Genomic DNA, 20,848 nt, shown 5'->3' on the forward strand with positions numbered 1-20,848 from the left:
CGGCGTTAATAATTATCAAATTCATGTGTTTCATTTACAAAACCATTCTCAATGGCCTCAATGAACTCCTCCCACGCCTGGGTTTTGCCTCAATTACCACTGAAGCTGCATTCCGCTTGGCCAGCCAGTACCTATCAGCTGCCTTGGGAGTCCTGCAGGCTAAAAATGCCCCATAGGACTCCTTCAGCTTGACATCATCCCTCAATGTTGGTGTCCACCAACGTGTTCTGGGGTTGCCGACACGACTGACCACCTTATGGCCACTGCTCCGGTCAGCTGCCTCAGCAATGGAGTCGCGGAACATCGTCCACTTGGACTCAATGTCCCCCACCACCCCCGGAACGTGAGCAAATTTCTTTCTGAGGTGGGAGTTGAAATTCCTTCTGACAGCGGAATCTGCCAGCCGTTCCCAGCTGACCCTCACAATACGTTTTGGGCCTGCCACGTTGGACCGGCATCTTCCCCCACCGTCGGAGCCAACTCACCACCAGGTGGTGATCAGTTGACAGCTCCGACCTTCTCTTCACCTGAGTGTCCAAGACATGCGGTCACCCCTATGCCTGAACATGGTGTTTGTTATGGAGATTCTGTGATGAGCACAGAAGTCCAATAACAACACCACTCAGGTTCTAATTGGGAGGAGGTGGGGGGGGGGGTTCAAATCATCAAACCAAGTTTAATATTACTGTGAGACAACATGCAGTTTTGAATTGACAATTCTATTTCTTGAGGCATCAAAAAATCCAAACCTTTCTCACCCTCTGTGAAAAACTAAGAGCACGCTGAACCTAATAACTGCTTGTGCCACCTTTGGCAGCAATAACTGAAATCAAGCGTTTGCGATAATTGGTGATGAGTCTTCCACATTGCTCTGGAATTTTGCCCCACTCCTCTTTGCAGAATTGTTTCAACTGCACCATATTGGAGGGTTTTCTCACATGAACTGCCCACTTGAGGTCATACCACAGCATCTCTATTGGATTTAAATTCAGACTTTGACTTGGCCACTCCAAACACTTTTTTTTTTTTTTTTTGGGGGGGTGGCATTCAGAGGTGGACTTGTTGTTTTTTGGATTGTTGTCCTGCTGGATGATACAAGCGCCCTTGAGTTTGAGTGCACGAACTGATGGTCGGACGTTCTCCTTCAGGATTTTCTGGTACACAGCAGATTATGTTGTTCCATCAATCACAGCAAATTGTCCTGGTCCTGAGGAAGCAAAGCAGCCCCAGATTTTCATTGGACGTACACTCCTGGGAAGGTTTGCCACTCTTCCAAATTTGTAGATAATGGCTCTGACATTTGTTCGCTGATGTCTCCAATGTGTAGAAGACTTTTAAAGTGCGTAGAAGAACAATCTACCTCAATTGTGCGTAGAAGAAGGCGAATATACCTTGAGCGTATGTATAAGAACACAGTGCTAGTTTATGGTGCCCTCAAAGCAGGATACAACACAACACGCACAAGTGCAAAATATATATTTTTAATTTAATTAATCCCAACATCTTTCACAAAAATTAGCTGCATGTGAAGGTCTTCTCTTTCTGAGGTCTGCCTATTGAAAATAAAAGCTTGGAGTTGAGTGAAAGAATCATCACAAATGGATTTTGAAAGGCTGGTCTGCAACATGAAGAGAACAGCACAATTTAAGCGATAACTTGGGATGAAAATGACATTGGGAGCGAGAGAGCGAGTGAATTGTTGTGTGACAAAGACTTTCTGAGGCTCTTCAACTCCGATACTGAAGAGAATCATTTTTATGGATTGAGTGAACAGGAGGCGGATGATGACTTTTCTATGTTTGAGCCCCTTTACTGCCATGTTACAGTCCCTGTTTGGAAACAAGGTATGTAAATAAACATTTAAAATCATTCTATGTGAACATTTAATTTCACAATGTACCGGTACGTATGGTATATATCCGCAGTGTATAGTCAAGCATGGCTCGTGTATGCGGGGTAGGGGGGATGCAAAGAGCGGTGCGGCTTATTATCTGATGTGCACTGTTTTCTGGAAAATACAGTACATAAAGAAGAAAAACAAAGAACAACATCATGGGCTACACAGGTAGCTAACAATTTCACATGGTGAACATTTTTGAAAACAAAGAAATAATTCACTGCAACCTAAAAGAGTGAATGGAAGGGTCTGTGAGGTGATAATGAATGTATTTTGTCTTGTTTCTTATATAATAATGAACGTAAAAGCCTTGGAATGACCTCAAAGTCAAGACAGTTGTGTATCCTCTTTCCAGTTTCCACATTTTGGACTAAACTAAACAAAGGTACCAACCATAAATGAAGGCAAGCATGCATCTTTAGATTGAACAGATTGAACCCACCGACTACCCTTTTACCTTTCCCCGGATTAAGAGTCAAGTGCACTAATTGCTGACCGAACAACCCTGGCTGTGAGTCTAGTAGCCTGTGGCGTCTGTCAATTTGCTCACTCTTTGCTGTCATCAGTGTTGCCTATAGATGCCACAAACTGGTGGCTAAGTCATAATTAAATAGGAAAGCTCAGCTTTTCTAAAAAAAAAAATTGAACACTGATTTCAGAGAAACCTTCCATTTAGTTGGTTAAATAATTCCTTGAATTCCAGGTCTGGGTGAAGAAGAGAATAAAGAATTACATTTTAGAAATATTTAAAGGTTGTCACCATAGTGGAACTTAGGAGGCCCTGTAGCTCAGTGGTTAGAGCACTGGTTTGATAAACCAGGGGTTGTGGGTTCGTATCCCACTGGGGCCTCCACTCCCTGAGAAGGGTTGTGTCAGGAAGGGCATCCGGCGTAAAAATTGTGCCAAACATATGTGCGTTTATCTGAGATGACACGCTGTGGCGACCCCGAAAGGGACAAGCCGAAAGAAACTTACTTTACCATAGTGGAACTGTTCAAACCCTCAAAATAATAATGGCACTGTGTCTATGTCTGTCATAATCCATGATTCAAGAAGTGGTCTGTCAAAAAAATAAAACAAAATACGAGGTCAACAGAAACAAAATGTATAACTTTGTTAAAATTGTCTCTGTTCCAGTCTCCATCTGAGTCTCTTTTCTGTTGTTTAGCTTTCAGCAGCTGTCCAGTCTGGTTTCAGGAACTCTGGTCTCATTTTGAGCAAGGCCGGGAAGATCATTGTGGTACTGTAATTTTTTTTTTTTTTTTTTAATGAGTCACACAATTGGCTATATTATATCACGCAGCAAAGGTTTCAATATAGAAAGGTTGTAAGGTTTCCATCCATCCATCTTCTACCACTTTTCCGGGTCGGATGATGGGGGCAGTAGCTTTAGCAGTAATACCCAGACTTCCCTTTCCCCAGCCACTTTATCCAGTACTTCCAGAGGAATCCTGAGGTGTTCCCAGGCCAGCTGGGACACATCTCTTCAGCATATCCCGGGTCATCTTTCCAGTGGGACATGCCCGGAACAGGGAGGCGTCCGGGAGGCATCCGGATCAGATCAACGTCCTCTGAACATTTCAATCGTTCTATTTTTCAGCGTTCTCACACGCGGATGACACATGTGGCGTGTGATTAACGTGTGTCTTAACACATGACTTAACGTGCGTCTAAACGCACGAAAAGCATGTAACAGCGACCAAATAAGATACCCCTAAAAACCATTAGCGTCTGCAAACGCGTCATTGGGGCACGACGAGCGATTTGTCTACGTAAGACGAGTGTGTTGAGTGTGTGACCAATGGGTGAATAACGACAGAAAAGCGTTTTGCTGGCGTGGAATTTTTACAGTGGAACCGGCACTAAAACGTTGGAAAGTTCATAGTCACTTCAGCTGTTGTCGTGAGTTAGAACAGTGAGCGTCATGCCGCCGAGAAGAAAAAAAAGTCAGGGCGCGGACTTGAGCAACTAGCGCTGCTAGTAAGAAAGCTAAGCCTCTTTCATCACAAGCAATGTGTTTGGAGGAAAAACAACAGCAGGAGGAAGACCACGTCCGCCATGTGACACCCCCTGGGGACTCTAAACACCTTGCAAACCCCAGTGAGGACAGTCCGACAAAGAGACAAAAGAAGCAGAGAAAGGATTGCAGGATCCTGGACCGGGCTGTTGAGGATAGTGTGGTGGAGTTCTTCCGGCAAAAATGAACTGCTGCTTTCTGAATCTTCCATCGTAGGTGCTCTCTACTGTAGCTTAATATTAAATGGACCTTGCTTTTACAAAGCATCGGTTTATATACCCATATGCATGAAAGTTCGGGAAACGCTCGAATGACGCTCAATGGACACCAAACGACATTTGTTTCACTTTGGTTACACACTGTGTGCGCTAGGGGATTGTTCAGTGGGCGTTGACAGGTCGCCAGTGAGTCCTTCACTGCAAAGCAGACTATTAAGTAACAACCAAGTAAAGCTAGAGTTACGACTGACTAACGATAGGCAAACGCGTGCAACACTTAGCGAACCTTAGTAAAACGTTCCACGGATGTTCTTGGAGCGTTCTGCAGCGTTTAAAATTATGGTCGGTCGCTTCTTCCCGGAAACATGAGCAAACTTCTTTTGGAAGTGGGAATTGAAATTCCTTCTGACTGGGGAATCTCCCAGCCTGTTCCCAACAAACCTTCACTATACGTTTGGGCCACCACGTCGAACCGGCATTTTCCTCCACCATCAGAGCCAACTCACCACAAGGTGGTGATCACTTGACAGCTCCGCCCCTCTTTTCACCCGGGTGTCCAAGACATGCGGCCGCATGTCCGATAACACGACCACAAAGTCGATCATCGAATTGCGACTGTAGGTGACCTGGTGCCAAGTGCACATGTGAACACCCTTATGCCTGAACATGGTGTTCGTTATGGAGAGCCTGTAATGAGCACAAAAGTCCATACTTGGATTCTGGTCAGGGGGGCCAATCATAAAGTGAATGCAGCTCCCATTTCAAACAATGCTCTCAATTCGCACCTTCCTCTTCCTCAAGTCACCAGGCTTTTTTTCTGGAAAAAAAAAAAAATCTCATTTTGCATCTTCCGCTTGGGCGGTTCGGGGGAAACGCTTTAGCTTCAACACAGTGCTTTGATGGCACTGTGAACTATGGAGGTTATCCACACAGTCTACCCTGTACAAAATGGCGGATCGCAAGGAGAAGGAAGGGAGAGTTGCTGGGTGGGTCTTTCATTATTGTGCAGCCAATCATCTCCAAAAAGCCACTTTTTTTTTTTTTTTTTTGCTTCATTGGTCCACTACTTTTTTTTTTCCTTCATTGGTCCACATGTCCCCTCCTGGAGCCATCACCTTATTGTGGTGAAGGGGTTTGTGTATCCCGATGATCGTAGGAGCTAAGTTGTCTGGGGCTTCACGCAAAATGTCCGAGGTGAGGGACCAGACAAAGTACGACTCCATAACCCTGTCACGAGTGCAAATATGGGATCTTGGCTACCCTTGTCCGGATGTGGGTCACCGGGGCCCCCCTCGAGAGCCAGGCCTGGAGGTGGCGCTCGAAGGCAAGCGCCTGGTTTTGGGCATGCACCCATGGAGCTCGGCCGTGCACAGCCCAAAAGGGTCCTTCTCCTTCCCATGGGCTCACCACCTATGAGAGGGGCCATAGAGGATGGGTGCGATGTGAGCTCAGTGGTGGCCAAAGGGCCTTGGCGATCTGATCCCCGGCTACAGAAACGAGCTCTAGGGACATGGAATGTCACCTCTTTGGCAGGGAAGGAGCCCGAGTTGGTGCGTGAGGTCGAGAAGTTCCGACTAGATATAGTTGAACTCACCTTTATGCACTGCTTGGGCTCTGTTACTACTCCTCCAGAGAGGGGTTGGACTCTGTTCCACTCTGGAGTTGCCCACGGTGAGAGACGCCGACCAGGTGTGGGTATACTTATTGCCTCCCAGCTTGGGGCCTGTAGATTGCGGTTTACCCCGGTGGATGAGAGGGTAGCCTCCCTCTGCCTGCAGGTAGGGGGACAGGTCAGACTGTTGTTTGTGCCTATGCACCAAACATCAGTTCAGAGTACCCACCCTTTTTGGAGTCCTTCAAGGGAGTGCTGGAGAGCGCTACCTCTGGGGACATGCCTTCCCGGCGAGGACTTTCGGGTACATCCTACCTGAAAGAGACCCTGGGGATGACCTGGGACACCCTGGAGAGATTATGTCTCTTGGCTGGCGTGGGAACGCCTCAGGAGCACTCCAGAAGAGCTGGATGAAGTGGCTGGGAAAAGGGAAGTCTAGCTATCCAAGCTGAAGCTACTGCCCTCATGTCCCAACCTAGAAAAGCTGGAGAAGATGGATAGTGGAAGTGTAGGTTTTGCTGCTTCTGCCCACTCTGGTGCCCCACTCAACATTTGATGCTCGAGACTACATACGAGTAGTAATAAGTCAGTTTTCCGTAATGCAATTGGTATATTTTCAAATGGAGCAGCAACAGTCCAAACATACCAGGTTACTAATTTCAGTTCGTGCACACTTGCCAAATTTCAAATCGTGGCCCGGGGAGGTTATTTTTTCTTTTCTTTTTTTTTTCCAATCCTCAGGTGTACTGGGAGTCAATTTGAAGTAAGGTTTTTATTTGAAATGGACATTAATTTGTGCAAATGTCTAAATATAACTGTCTCACATTTCTTTCTCAAGACAGACCAGTTCGAAGGAAACTGTTTCCCCCTTATAGACAGACTTGGATTAAAGCAGTGGTTCCCAAATCTTTTATGGAAATTGTCGCCCTCCCACCTCCCCAAACAGTCATATTTTTTTAGATTGCAATAATGAATAATCATCACACTGGCAAGTTTATTAAGCCACCAAGAATAAACAATCTTTTTTTCTGCTAAAACTTAACATCTTTCATCATTTAATTTTATGTAATTTCAGTGGCTGGTGTTTGCTTGTGTGCTTGGTAGTACAATTAGCTCCACCTCCTGGGTGTAAAGTAATAATGAAAAGCACTCATGCTAGCCCTACGTGCCCTGTCATAACACCAAGGCCCCCAGTTTCAAAACCACTGCCTTAACGTCTTTGAAGTGGAGAAAAGGAGACGTAAGTGAGGGAGTGCTGCACTTTTCAAATAGATTTTTTCCCCACCCAATTCTCATGTGTTTTATGGAAAGTTTAATCTCTCATGTTTTCTATCTTGTAGGCAATCCGCTCTACCCATAGCCTGGAGGTTCCGCTTAGTCACCAAGGCAAGCTATTGGTTTCACATGAGTACTTAGAGTTTTTAATTGGGATAGCCAATCAAAAGATGGGAGATAATTTAAGACGAATTCAAAGGTCAGTATGGTGTTTAATTAACCCAACAGTTTTCGTTGCAGAAATGTTTGCTGTTTTGTGAATTTAAAGGACACCGGTCCGATTCCTTCTATTTTCTAGGTTTTACCAGACCCTCAAGACAACTGTGATTTCAAAGGACCACCAGAAACTACCAAGCAAAGAAGAAATGCGTGTGACAAAGAATAATAAATCAATTGTGTCTGAACAGAGGCAAAAATTAAGAGGCATAATTAATGATTGCCATACTGATGGAGGCAGCAGTATAATTGAGATGGATGAAGAACTGCATTTAGCTAAATGGTTAAATGATGTTGTTTAAAGCCTGTCTGAAGATGTCTGGTCTCACTTAATCTATTTAAAAAATAAAAACTTTTATTTTCATTTACACAGCCAAAGTGATGGAAACAGGGTTTTTGGATGAACAATGTTTCATAATCGTTACTTAATAAAATCCATCAATTCAGAACCCCCATAGCTCAGTGGTTAGAGCATTGGTTTGGCAAACCAGGGCTCGTGCGTTCATATCTCACTGGGGCCTCTATTCCTGAAGAGGGGTTGCGTCAGGAAGGGCACCCGGCGTTTAAAAACTGTGCCAAACAAATATGAGCATTTATCTGCGATGTCATGCTGTGGCGACCCTTACAAGGACAAGCTGAAAGAAACTTACTTAGTGAAATCCATCAATTCACTTTAAATAACTAACTCAAAGTGTCCTCTGGCCCCACAATTTTGGCAAAGATAAACATATTTGCCATGTTTCTATAATGATAGAGAAAAATGAATATCACTGAATTCTGTGTATCATCAGGAGAAATTCCATTAGTTCTCATTACTGGCTCCATTTGTCCCCACATGACATTCTTGGAAGACAAAAAAAAAGATAAATCATCAGTAAATTCTTATCACAGGCTTTTTGTGCCAGAAAGGCTCAACAATAGAGGAATTTTGTTGTAGTGACCATTTAAAATATAAATGTACATTCCAGCTATCCATTTTCTGTAGCACTTATCCTCATGCTGGTACCTGTGTTGGTTTGTGCAAGAGGTGGTGTACACCCTGAACTGGTCGGTAGCCAAACTCAAGACACTTATAGACCTAACCACTTGTCCTTCAAGTTCTCACATCGACTATTTAGAGCACGGGTCGGGAACCTTATTGACTGAGAGAGCAATAAATGCCAAATATTTTAAAATGTAAATTTCAAAAGAGCCATACACTATTTTAAAAACCAAATACAAGTATATTTTCCTATTTATGTAAGACCAACACTTTGAGTACAATAAGTATGAATTATTTTAAATTACATTGTTACGCAGTTGATAACCAATGATGACAAAAGTACTTCTTACCATTAATTTGATTTCTAGTGCTACATGGTTTTGCTGATGGCTTTGGTGTCTTTAACACGTCATTAGATGAAACTTCATGCGAGCCTTGAGACTTCCATCCGTTAATTGTGAATGTAATTAAATTTGATTTGCCATCATGATGGTACGATGTTGAACAGTTCTTGCAAAAAAAGGCGTGTCTTTTATTTGTTTGATTATCTCGTCTTTATGCGAAGTTGTCAAAATGTTTATTGGCAGCAACCAGTAAGAATGCTTTGGCATACTCCCCATCTGTGAATAGAATTTTAGCAGAACAGTCTCTCGCCACAAAGGCTGTCCATTTTTGTTGATAACTTCGGTACTCCTAAGTATTTTTTTCCTTTCAGGGACCTTTGTCAAAAGCGGTTCCATCATTAGTTGTTCTGACCCGATCAGCGTAAAACCCTTATGTGCCTGCGCACATCGACTGCCACACCCAACTACGGCAAATCCACAAGGACAAACTGCATCATTTGCGTTGCCTGCAATGATGTAGAATAAACACTACACTGCGCACAGACCTCTTTCACGTGGTAATTCGGCTTCAACCTCTTATCAGGGCAAAACATTTCTTTGGGTACTATTTCACATGAAAACTGACATCCTTGCATACATTGTGAAACATAATACCATCAAATTTAATTAGAATACGTTAGGTTTAATTTTTTGGGTGTCAATAGGGTTGTAGGAATAATTGTGATCATAATTATCATTCATCTGCTTCCAATAATGAAATGGCTTGCTCTGCTCTAGATAACGTGGCAGCCTCCTAGCAGGAGATAGCAAGAACAAAAACATCTAATCATCAGAACTGTTAGAACTGCTGCCTGTTAAAGAAATGATGACCACACAAGCACACGCACATGAACAAACGTGTACACCTTGTTTCAAACTGTTTTGCTTGTCGTCTCCTTTTTGTAACATCCATGTAAATAAGGGGCGTCTTAAATCTAAATAAATAGAGGTGCTGAGGAGAGGATAATCAGAGTCCAGTGGTGAATTGTACGAGACAGTTCCTCTACTCTCTCCTCGCGAGACTTGAACTGGTGTCTTTGCTTCCTTTTCTGTCAAAACCGTACATGCGGTCGCAAAGAAGTAACTTTTCACCGGTGTTTCTTTAACGTTCATAATTAATTATTGTTGTTATGAATGCAGAAAATATAATTACAGTGCAGATTAATGTGTTTTGAATATTAGAGCTGTGTAAGAGGGTTCTTGCACTGATAATATATTTCAGTTTCACAGGCGTATATCACAGCTTCATCACAATTAATTTGCATCACAATCACTGATATTTCAGTATCACAGGCATATATCACAGCCTGATCACAATTCTTGGATATCACAGTCACTGATGTACAGTATATTTCAGAATCACAGTTTATCACAATTATGTATCGCAGGTTGTATACTGTTGAATATAAATGGTGTTATGTCAATATGTGTATAAATGGGTGGAAGTCTACACTAAAGGTTTACATTTCAAGTTCATAGAGAATAATCTCTATTAAAGGGTATCAACTGAATATCTGTTGTGGGTGTTGTGACGGCGGGCTCAGTGCAGTTGGGGTGTGTATTGTGTAGGTGAGACGGTTGCGCATGCGTGTTGTGTGCTAAGAGCCTATAAGATGACGATAACAGCGAATCCATGCTCCGTGTGATTACTACTCCTTGAACTTTGGAGGTGCGACACGAGAAGGGCGTTAACCCCGTGGATGACAACCTCGGCCCAGGAGAAGACATCTCCCCTGCGTCTCCTGGCCACAGTCAAGTGACCGGAGCAGGAACAGTTAACAGTGAGTATATTTGTGTGTAATTTTTTGATAACATTTCCGTGATTGTTCATCCTCTTGTACAAAAAGTGTCCAAAAGATTCCTTGTAATTTGTGGAATATATTAACTGAAATACCTGCTCGACGAGAGGTGAGTGTAGCAGTTGACGTTTGGCACGGGAAATATTATTAAGGCCTGTACCTCCTATTACATAATTATGTGTCAATGTGTCATCTAAACCTTCTTGGGCATGTTGAAAATGTTTGGATTATATTCATGTCTCCAAAACATCCCAAGTATTTAGTTTTATCTCATCGCTTTCCAGAACAACGTATGTATGTTTATCATGCTTTTTGCCCTGACCGGAAGTCAGAGCAAATTGACCATGGCGGCATCCATAATGGATGTAGTGTGCAGTCTAGTTTTTATTCTTCGTCATTGGTTGCCTTCCACACCAAACTACGGCAACCCTGTGCCAAGGTGGAATTTTATAATTACACACCATCTCATCCTGCACTTTCTACTTTGGCTTCAGACCAGACCTTTCCCGCTCAGAAAAGATAAAAATCTCATCCAGTTTAACCACTTTTTCTTCAATTATTCACATACTCTGATAGTCATTGCATCTTAAAACAACAGCATTTCTTTTTTAACTTTCTCCAAACATTAGCAGCATGTCTAGCTTTTTTTTTTTTTTTTTACTCCACGTTTCCCAGACTGTTGCTAATTAAAGCAGCGGTGGTGGACGCTGTCATTATAAAACACATTGATGGGCTGTGTAAGTACTGTAACATTTGTAATTATGGGTGTGCGTCTTTAAGAACGGGAGTGGGGGGGGGGGTGTAAGAGTGTGGTGGAGCTGTGGTCGTTGTTAGAGAAAGTTCCGTGGGCTGCCTAAAAGAAACCAGTGGTTTCTTCTTTTCATTTTTTTACAGTACGTTCGTGAATTGTGCCATTCGATGTAACAACCAGTCATCCCTCATTCATTGAATCACATTGCAAAATGCCTTAAACTGAATAGATGCATGTTATACTTTAAATTTGCATTGGATTTTGTATTTTTTTGCATGCAACGCAGAATATCTGCGAAGAGACTGCATCACAATTGCGCATGCAGAGTTTAGAGGGAACAATGGCTGACGTTTTTTTTTTTTTTTTTTGGGTACACCGTCCCGTGATCGACCTGTCAAGCACCCCTGGTGTAGACCGTGAAGAGCAGAGGGGAGGAGAAACAACCTTGGAGTGCCCCGGTGCTTGAATGAGGGGGATAGATTCTCGCAATTGTCTCAGTGTTTTCAATAACATCTGTGTCTCTTTTCTTTGCTGGAACGGTGAAGAGATTCAACATCAGACATGCAAGTTTGCAGCAATCCAGTCACTAGTGGTGTTCATTTAGTGTTCAAAATATTATATTTTCATCGTGTCCTCGTAGTATTGGTGAGAAAGACATCTGCCCTGGCACTCTATTGCCTGTGGTCAAGACTACTGGCTTGTTCGTTGTCCCAGCCCAACTTTTGACCTTTTTGAGAAGGCAAGAGACCCCCTGGTTTACGGGTTCCGTCTGGGGTGGCATTTACTTAGTGTAGCACCACCATGCTCGCTACATCTGTCCATTCTTTTCACTGATGTTCTAGCTGGTAATCCATTTCACGTCATAGCAACAAATATGACGTCTCGTTGTCCATCCATTCCTGAAAGAACATGGGCCGAGCACCAAACTGCCGGATGTCATCTTCATTTCTCATGTTTGCTACAGATCCCCCCCGTCGATTTTCTTTGGCCCAATGGCGAATCAAGGCGACATTTTAAAGAGAGAAGACACGGATTGGCAGGAGCACACATGTCACCGAGGTGTCGATGACATGTTTGATGTGTGGAGATAAATGTGTATATGGTTGTGTGTATTGGGATGGTTGTGAGACCGGTAATTTGGGGCAGGGAAGAAACTAAGGGCGAACATTGACAAGGTATAGAGTTCACAGTAAATGTCACATCGGGAAAACAACTACAACGGAAGACCAAAAAAGGGGGGAACTCCACGGCTCTTATGTCGGAAGCTCAGAGGAGAGGCAGAGTTACCAGCTTGGAAAGATGGGCGTTGAAGTGCTGGAGTCGCACCGGGAAAAAAAGGAGCCGCACTGATTTGGCGAAGACTCTCTCATCTTCCGTTGGTATGAATCTGTTTCTAAAATATAAAGATAGTGAAGCATCAACTTCAGGCAGTGGTACTAGCAGTGCATGCGCACCTACAGTTGTCCAGCCATCGACTTCAACCAGCCAGAAGTCAGGCTTCATGAACGTAGTTCAATACACGAAGGCGGACTCGTTAAAGCCAGAGATCGTGTGGACTTTAAAAGTGATCTGCAGCCATTACAGTTACAAATCTTGCGAAAATAATTCGAAAGTGTTTGCAGTCATGTTCTCAGACAGTGACATTGCTAAAAACTACCACTGTGGAGAAAGGAAGACTTCATACCTGTCTACATTTGGCATCGCTGCCCACTTTTCATCTCTACTGAGGCAGAAAGTGAAGGCTGAATCATAGTATGTCCTCCTCTTTGATGAGTCTCTAAATCATGAGATGCAAGAGAAGCAGCTGGACATTCATGTGCAATTGTGGATTGTTGACCAGGTCCGCACTTGCTACCTCACCTCTGAATTCCTGGGACATTCAGCAGCAACTGATCTTCAGAGCGTCTGGACCCTATCGTGTGTGACTTCGGTCACCAAAAGCTGCTCCAGCTCTCGATAGATGGCCCCAATGTTAATTGGAAGCTGTACAAATCAATTCAAGAACAAATAGAAAAGATGACAACCCGCCTTATGCTGCAGACTGAAAGCTGCGGTCTCCACACCTTCCATAACGCATTTCGAATCGGTTGCCAGGCTGGGGGGTGAAAGATTTTCTGTCCAGCCTCTACAACTTGTTTCGCGATGCACCTGCCAGGCGCGAGGACTTTAAACAAGTCACTGGATCCGACACTCTCCCTCTCATGTTCTGCAAGCACAGATGGCTTGAAAACATTAATGTGGCAGAGAGAGCCATCACCCTGATGCCACATGTGCGAGATTACTGCGAGGCAGCAAGGACGAAGAAGGTGACCTGCCCAACCAACAGCTCCTTCACTGTTGTTCAGAAAGCAGCACAGGACCCCATCTGCTGCACTTCTTTCTCATGTGCGCCAAGCTGGTGGAACCATTCTTGAAATTGTACCAGACTGACAAGCCTATGCTTCCCTTCATCGCAAAGGACATTGGCACCCTCATCAAGACTCTGATGGAAAAGTTCATCAAGCCTGAAGTCCTTAACGAAAAGGCAGCCTCCCTCACCAGCCTTGTCAAGATTAATGTGGGTGACAAGTCACAATGGGTGGATTTATCGAAAGTAGACGTAGGCTTTGCTGCTGAGAGACTGCTTCTGAAATCTGGCATTCCAACCGACCGTGTAAAACAGGAATTTAGAAAGAGCTGCCATACATTCCTGGTAAACATGATGGAAAAGTTGCTGGAGAAGGCCCCCATCATATACAGTTTAGTCCGCCTAATAAGATGGATGGACCCCTGCCACATTGCTATGAAAGATGAAAAGGAGAACAACAACAAAAAAACTCCAAAAAAACTTACACATCATGGTGGATCACAGAAGGGTGGAGGAAAGCAATTGAGACAGGATTCTGTTCCAGTATTCCAGACTGAGTGAAATGATCCAAGAAGATGAGGAGATTAGGGTTGCTTTCTCTGACTTCAACATCTCTAAGGACAGGCTGGACACGCTCTTCCACTCCACTCTGCATCAGCAGGAAAGCCAGCAGTTCCAGGAGCAATGGGGCGTCATAAAGCAGTTGCTGCTCCTGTCCCATGGACAGGCATCTGTGGAAAGAGTCTTCTCCACAAACAAGGAGGTCACCGAGGACAACCTAAGTAAGGAGTCACTGGTTGCTCGGAGGCAAATAGTGGAGGTGGTCCAGCAATATGGAGGGCCTGACATGGTGCCTATCACAAGGGAGCTGTTGGTCGCTGCGTCTTCTGCCAGAAGTATTTACGTCCAGCATCTAGAGGAGGAAAAGAAGAAGAAGAAGCAAACAGGCAGAGATAGACAGCCTCAAAGCCAAAAAAGCCAGACTAGAGACTGACATAGCTATGCTTATTGAGAAGGCTGACAGGCTGTGTGAGCAGGCAGAAGAAAACAGGAAGCTGAGGTTTATCACCGAGGCCAATGCACTCAGAAGCAGACCAAAGGACAAGAGAGCCACTTTGGCAACTCTGCAGCAACAAATAGAGGAGGCACTGGCTAGGCTCAAGGAGCTAGAGTAGGGGTGCTGAGACAGACATCAGTAGAAGACATTTGTGTATATAGTTGCAATTGTAGTTAGAATCTTTTTTCTGTATATTATGTGAAGACGTTGACAATGGTCATATCAATGAGAACTACCACAAGGGGCGACAGGTGATCACTGTCACAGGTACTGAGGTACTACCTTTGATGAACCAAGAACAACCGATGGCACCATTGGGTGAGTCTTTTTTTCCTTACTCTTGATTTCCCACGATGGCCCTAAATTTTTCGTGTCGGCCCTAAATTTTTTCCGTGTCAGCCCTAAATTTTTCATGTCAGCCCCTAAGAATGCCCCTAAAAAGCCTTTAATTTTTTTGGCTCCGACTGAGTATGAACCCTATAAAGGTTCATGTTGTGTTGTTTAGTTTAAGTTGCACAGACATTATGTTAATTCAAGTCACTGTTTTTATCATATTGTATTTTGTATGCTTATGGAAAGTACAAGTCATAAAATTGTTGATTTAAAGATTACAAGTTGGAATGTCAGGGGTCTTAAAAACATGTTATTAATAGAATTAAATTATTGAACGCTAAAATGGTACTCCTTCAGGAGTCATTTGACTGATTCAGAAATCAAAAAGGTTAGAAATAGGTGGCCTGAAAATGTACTTTATGTATCATACAATAATTATGCACGAGGTGTTTTAATTCTTATTCACAAAACTATACCATTACAAATCACTAATATAATTCAGGATCCAGCAGGGCGATATGTGATAGTCCAGGGTACTATTTTCTCTCTTGCATTAATTGTGGTATGTGTATATGGTCCAAATGAGGACAATCCTAAATTTTTTTGAAGACCTTTTTCTCACAATTTCTCCTCTACATGTGTCAGTTATAATGGGCGGGGACTTTAATTGCACACTAAATTGTGTGTTGGATCGTACTACAGGTTTAGATCCAAGTAAAGCGAAAACAAGGAAAATTTTAAAACAATATAGTGTTGATTTAAATTTAGTTGAAATTTGGAGGTATTTTAATCCTTCTAAAATGGAATTTTCATATTATTCAGGCTCCCAGAAATCTCGATAGGGCATTGATTACTTTTTTGTCTCTCAAAACCTTCTGTCAAAGGTTAAAAACTGCTGGTATGACAGTGTAGTGATTTAGCGACCATGCACCAATATCTATGAATATTCAAATAGACAAACTTTGTCACTGCCCCTGCAATTGGCGATTTAAATCTATATGGGTGCAGAATGAGAACTTTGTTTCCTTCATAAAAAGTAAAATTGATTAATACAGATCAAACGGGAGCCTGTACAAGATGGGAAGCATTCAAAGCTTACATTCGAGGAGAAATTATTAGTTATACAAGTTCTAAATCTAAACAACAAAAATCAGAGATGTGTGATTTAGAGAAGCAAATAAAGGAGTTAGAAAATGATATAGATCAGGTAGACGATCCACTTAAACATAAAGAATTGCAATTTTTAAGAAGTAAACATAAAAAATTATCTACAGATAAAGCGGCAAAAAGTTTATTATGGCTTAAGCAGCCTTATTACGATCAAGGTAAAAAGCGGGTAAACTTTTGTCTTAAAGGATTAGGAAATTACAAACAGAATGGGCAATTAATAGCATAAGGACATCTAATGGAGTTTTGACTGTCGACCCTCAAGAAATTAATAGTACTTTCAGGGATTTCTATGAACAATTGTATAAATCCGAGATACAACAGACTTCGTTTGAGAGGGATGCATTTCTTGATTCACTTATATTTCCAGTGCTATCAGAGGAGGCAAAGCAAAACTTAGATAACCATCTGACAGAAGAAGAAATTTCTGCTGACATTCAAAGTAGTAATACTAATCGTTCTCCTGGGCCCGATGGACTGACTATAGAATTTTATAAAGCATTTCAAAAACAATGATTGACTCCATTGATGGACATGTATAACGAATCATATAATAAGGAGACTCTTCCTCCTATATTGAGACTTGCGCTGATTACCCTGATCCTCAAACCTAATAAGCCTTCCACAGATGTTCCTTGTATAGACCAATAAGCTTGATGGGATGCGATACAAAAATACTTTGCAAAGCCCTGGCAATACGATATAGCCTATACCTAGTTTAATACATAATGATCAAAAAAACGTCAAGGATTTCACAATATTCGAAGCGTTTTGAATATATTACATGAAAAGGCAGAGTGTAAAGACACAGCATTGCTGTCGTTGGATGCACGTCAGGCCTTTGACAGAATTTAATGGTCAGTTTGGATTTGGCAATAATTTTCTTAAATGGTTAATTTTATATACAAACCCTACTGCTAGTGTTATCACTAACAGTATTTCTTCTAAACCAATTGTTTTGGAAAGATCCACGCGCCTGGGCTGTCGTCTTTCCGCAATGTTGTTCATTTTCGCCTTAGAACCCCTGGCCATGTCGATTCGTATGGATAGAGGCTTGACGGGCATCCAAATTGGTGATCAAGATCAGAATCTCTCTTTATGCTGATGACATCATTCTCTTTTTGACCAAGTTATCCACGAGCCTTCCAAATTTATTGGAGCAAATTAAAAAGTTTGGTAGTTTCTCAGGTTATGTGATTAATGATAAAAAGTCATCCATTTTATTTTTAAGTACTGAAGAGAGACTTAATCCTGTGGTTAACACTCCTTTTTTGGGGGTCAAAATTTCCCCTGATGTTAACAATATAGTTCAGGTTAATTATGAACATTTAATCTTGGAGGTACAACAGATACTAGACAGGTGGATGATTATGCCAATTTCAATGTTGGGACGTATAAACATGGTTAAAATGAGCGTTTTGCTGAAATTTTTGTTTTTTTCAAACCATACCTCTTCCATTACCTGACATCTTTTTCACTAGACTCAAAAGAATGCTCCTGAATTTTATTTGGAATAATAAGAAAGCCAGATTAAGACTATGGTTGCTTTATATGCCTTATGAAACTGGAGGGTTACAATTTCCAAACTTTAAATGTTATTACTGCACTGCTCGACTACGCTCAGCTATATATAATTTTTCAACATCACCATCACACTCTTGGGTAAAATACAGCAAGCAACAGTACCACACCTTCTATTAAAGTATTATTTATATTCTGCTGAGAGTAGAGTATTAAAACGGCTGACCGAGAATCCATTTTTTAAAAACACTGTAGATATCTCATTTAAATCACACAAACCTATATGGGACACTCCTTTACTTTCACGCTTTTCTCCCATATGGGGTAATGCGACTTTTAAAGCTGGAGGAGCAGATGGGGGTTTTTAATTATGGGCAAATAATGGTATAAAATCATTGGTGACCTTTATGTAAATGGTGAAATGCTTACATTCATTCAAATATGTAAAAAAAAAAAAAGCCTTTTTTCAAATATCTGCAGTTATAACACTTTATTTCAGCACAAATCAAAAACATAATGAACCCCCCTTTGTCCAGTTTAGAAGATATTGTCCAGTCAGGTTTGCATGGATGTAAGCAGATATCTATGTTCTATAAATCTCTAGTCTCACATGATCCAGAATCAAGAAAAATTAGATTGGAGGCATGGAAACTAGATATTAAAGAAAATATTGAAGTAATTGATTGGGAACATGCATGCCTTTAAGCACAAAAACAAACAAATACTAGAATGAGGCTATTACAATCCAAATGGCTGATGAAGATTTATGTGACCCCTGACATTCCAGACACGTGTAGTAAGTGCTCTAATGAAAGGGTACTTTTTATCATAGTTTATGGGATTGTTGGAAAGTCAAAGATTATTGGAAATCTATTGTTCAGACAATTTCTATAATAGTTGGAATTCAGGTTCCTCATTGCGCAACACTGTGTATCTTAGGTATATATCCCAAGGACTTTACTGTTAATAAAAAGAAGGCCATGCTTATAGACTTTGGTCTCCTGTAGGCCAGGAGAACAATTGCATTGGGAAAAACTGGACGTTCCGCCAATAAAAGTATGGATGTTGGAAATGGCATCTTGTGTTGCTCTGGAAAGACTCACGTAATATTACGAGAGGAAGAGCTGAGGAATTTGAGGACATATGGAGACCCTTGAAAGAGTTTTTGAAAAAAAAAAAAAAGTGAATTATTTGTGATTTGTGTGCTTTCTTTTTTTTAACACTATTATGTCTGTGCATAGTGTTTTTTTTTGTTATTGTTTTACTGTTATTGTGTTGTTTTTGTAAAATTATGAAAAATCTAATATATTGTTTGAAAAAAGTTTGTTTTTTCTATTCTGAGGAAAAGGAACACACAATGCCTCAATTATTCACAGATGTACATGTATCACAGAACACACAACTACATCAGGATGTCATTTCTCAGGCAGACATGTATATACCCACATGCACACACGCACGCACACACACACACACACACACACACACACACACAAGGTCTGGAAGGTCTTGCCTCCATTCTGGATAATGAAATTGGAACAGTAGTTTGCCCTTTTCTTCCATCAACTGTCCAACATCACACAGCACCTTGGCTTCACCACCTGACCTCAGTGTGGTATGGCAGGCTATATATGTGGTCTTTCTCTCAGAGCTTGTCAAACTGACAGTGATTCAGGCTTCTGGATTGGATGAAATTAACAGTTTTGATGACCAAATTCATGATGTTATCCATCTTTTATGAATTGAAACACAAAGCCTCCTGGTGGATAATACAGTGTAGTCCACCATCTGTCCCTCAAAGTTCTTTTCCTGGATACAGTGCTTACTCATCACTTCTTCATCGCCCCTGTTTTCTTCACCAACATGTCCATTACATTCTGCACCAATCACAGCTCTCTGTCTGGGATGCTCATACTTCATCTTTTTCCCTCTCGGTCACATCCTACCTGTAGGGCATAGCCGTTAATCACATTATACATATCACCTTCAATTTCAAATTTCAGCCTCATCACTCTTTTCACTTCCAAAATGTTCTCAGCGCCCTCTTCATTTAAAATGATCCCCACTCCATTTCTCTTCCCGTCTACTCTATGGTAAAATAATTTAAACCCTGCTCCTAAACTTCGAGGCTTACTACCTTTCCACCTGGTCTCTTGGATGCACAAAATATCAACCTTTCTCCTAATCATCATGTCAAGCAACTCCTGACCATTTCCTGTCATAGTCTTAACATTCAAAGTCCCTGCATTCAGTTGTTGGCTCTGTGCCTTCCTCTTCTTCTTCTGCCGACTAAGCCGTTTTCCTCCTTTTCTTTGTCTTCGACCTACAGTAACTGAATTTCCACCGGGGCGGACATTGTTAACCCGGGCCACGACCGATCCGGTATGAGATTGATTTGATGAACGCTCATTGTGTTTGGAACAGTTTTACGCTGAATGCCCTTCCTGATGCATCCTCTGCATATTTTCGGGCTTGGGACATGCCTACAGATTGCACTTGATTGTGGCACCCACAGGGCTGCATATAGTCAAATAAAGACAATCAAATAAACAAAGTAAACACACAAGGTACAGAATTCACATACTACCTAGGCTAAGTTAAAAGTAAGGGTCCTAACCCATATGAAGATAGAAGAAAAAGAGATTCAAACCACATTGTCCCTGCAGTGTTATCACGGCAGGAGTTGAGCAAGTTGAGGGTTATGTCACATGTCCAGCAATCTCTTTTCCTTTCAGCTATATTCTGTTTTACTTCGGCTAATCTTCATTTCTCTCCTTTCCAGTGCGTGCCTCTGTTGGATTAATAGGATAAAAAGTTATCTTATTTCTGCTTTCTTGGTTTTTAATGCTTCATTGCTTGTGTGATGTGACGCAATCGAGATGCCCATTGAGTCATGGAAACTTTGCTATGATGTATTTAAACAATGTGATGCAATCAAGTTACATCGGGTGCAGTGGAAACACCAGACAGTGATGCAGAAGACAACATAAAGACCGACGATCTCAAGAGGATGGTGAAGACATCCCAAAGACTCAGATGGACTATTTTTGTCACGGTTACTTTGTTTGTCACATTTGCTTTGTTGTGATGCGGACCACGCTAAGGAATAAAAAAGTGGAGCTGCGATTAGAATGGCTTGGAGGTTGTGAAAGAGACACATCCCACATTCTCCTCGCGAGCCAGAAGTTACTCTTGTCTTCCTTCCTTGAGAATTGTACTTTAAATGTCCTAGGCTGCTTAAACATGACATTAAATTGGTCCTTGCTCCCAAGA

General features: G+C 41.9%; 1 protein-coding gene and 1 long non-coding RNA gene across 5 annotated transcripts in view; both read left to right on the forward strand.

Moving 5' to 3' along the window:
• The window catches only part of tyw3 (tRNA-yW synthesizing protein 3 homolog (S. cerevisiae)), a 35,031-nt gene extending 27,428 nt beyond the window's left edge, over window positions 1-7,603 (forward strand). Inside the window, exons 4-6 of one of the 4 annotated variants that reach the window (XR_009797605.1) lie at window positions 3,066-3,137; window positions 6,820-6,984; window positions 7,085-7,220. Coding sequence is in view for 3 of the 4 variants with exons in the window: in XM_061838284.1 (XP_061694268.1) it covers window positions 3,066-3,137; window positions 7,085-7,218; window positions 7,318-7,537 (426 nt within the window). In the remaining variant the exon portion in view is untranslated. The other 3 variants (XM_061838286.1, XM_061838284.1, XM_061838285.1) reach the window with 3 other exon arrangements.
• A 2,551-nt stretch (window positions 7,604-10,154) lies between these two features.
• On the forward strand, window positions 10,155-20,848 carry LOC133510969 (uncharacterized). The gene is made up of 2 exons (XR_009797747.1): window positions 10,155-10,381; window positions 11,550-20,848. It is a non-coding gene; the product is annotated as an uncharacterized LOC133510969 (long non-coding RNA).

This window comes from Syngnathoides biaculeatus, chromosome 13 (assembly GCF_019802595.1).
Source record: "Syngnathoides biaculeatus isolate LvHL_M chromosome 13, ASM1980259v1, whole genome shotgun sequence".
Taxonomy (NCBI): domain Eukaryota; kingdom Metazoa; phylum Chordata; class Actinopteri; order Syngnathiformes; family Syngnathidae; genus Syngnathoides; species Syngnathoides biaculeatus.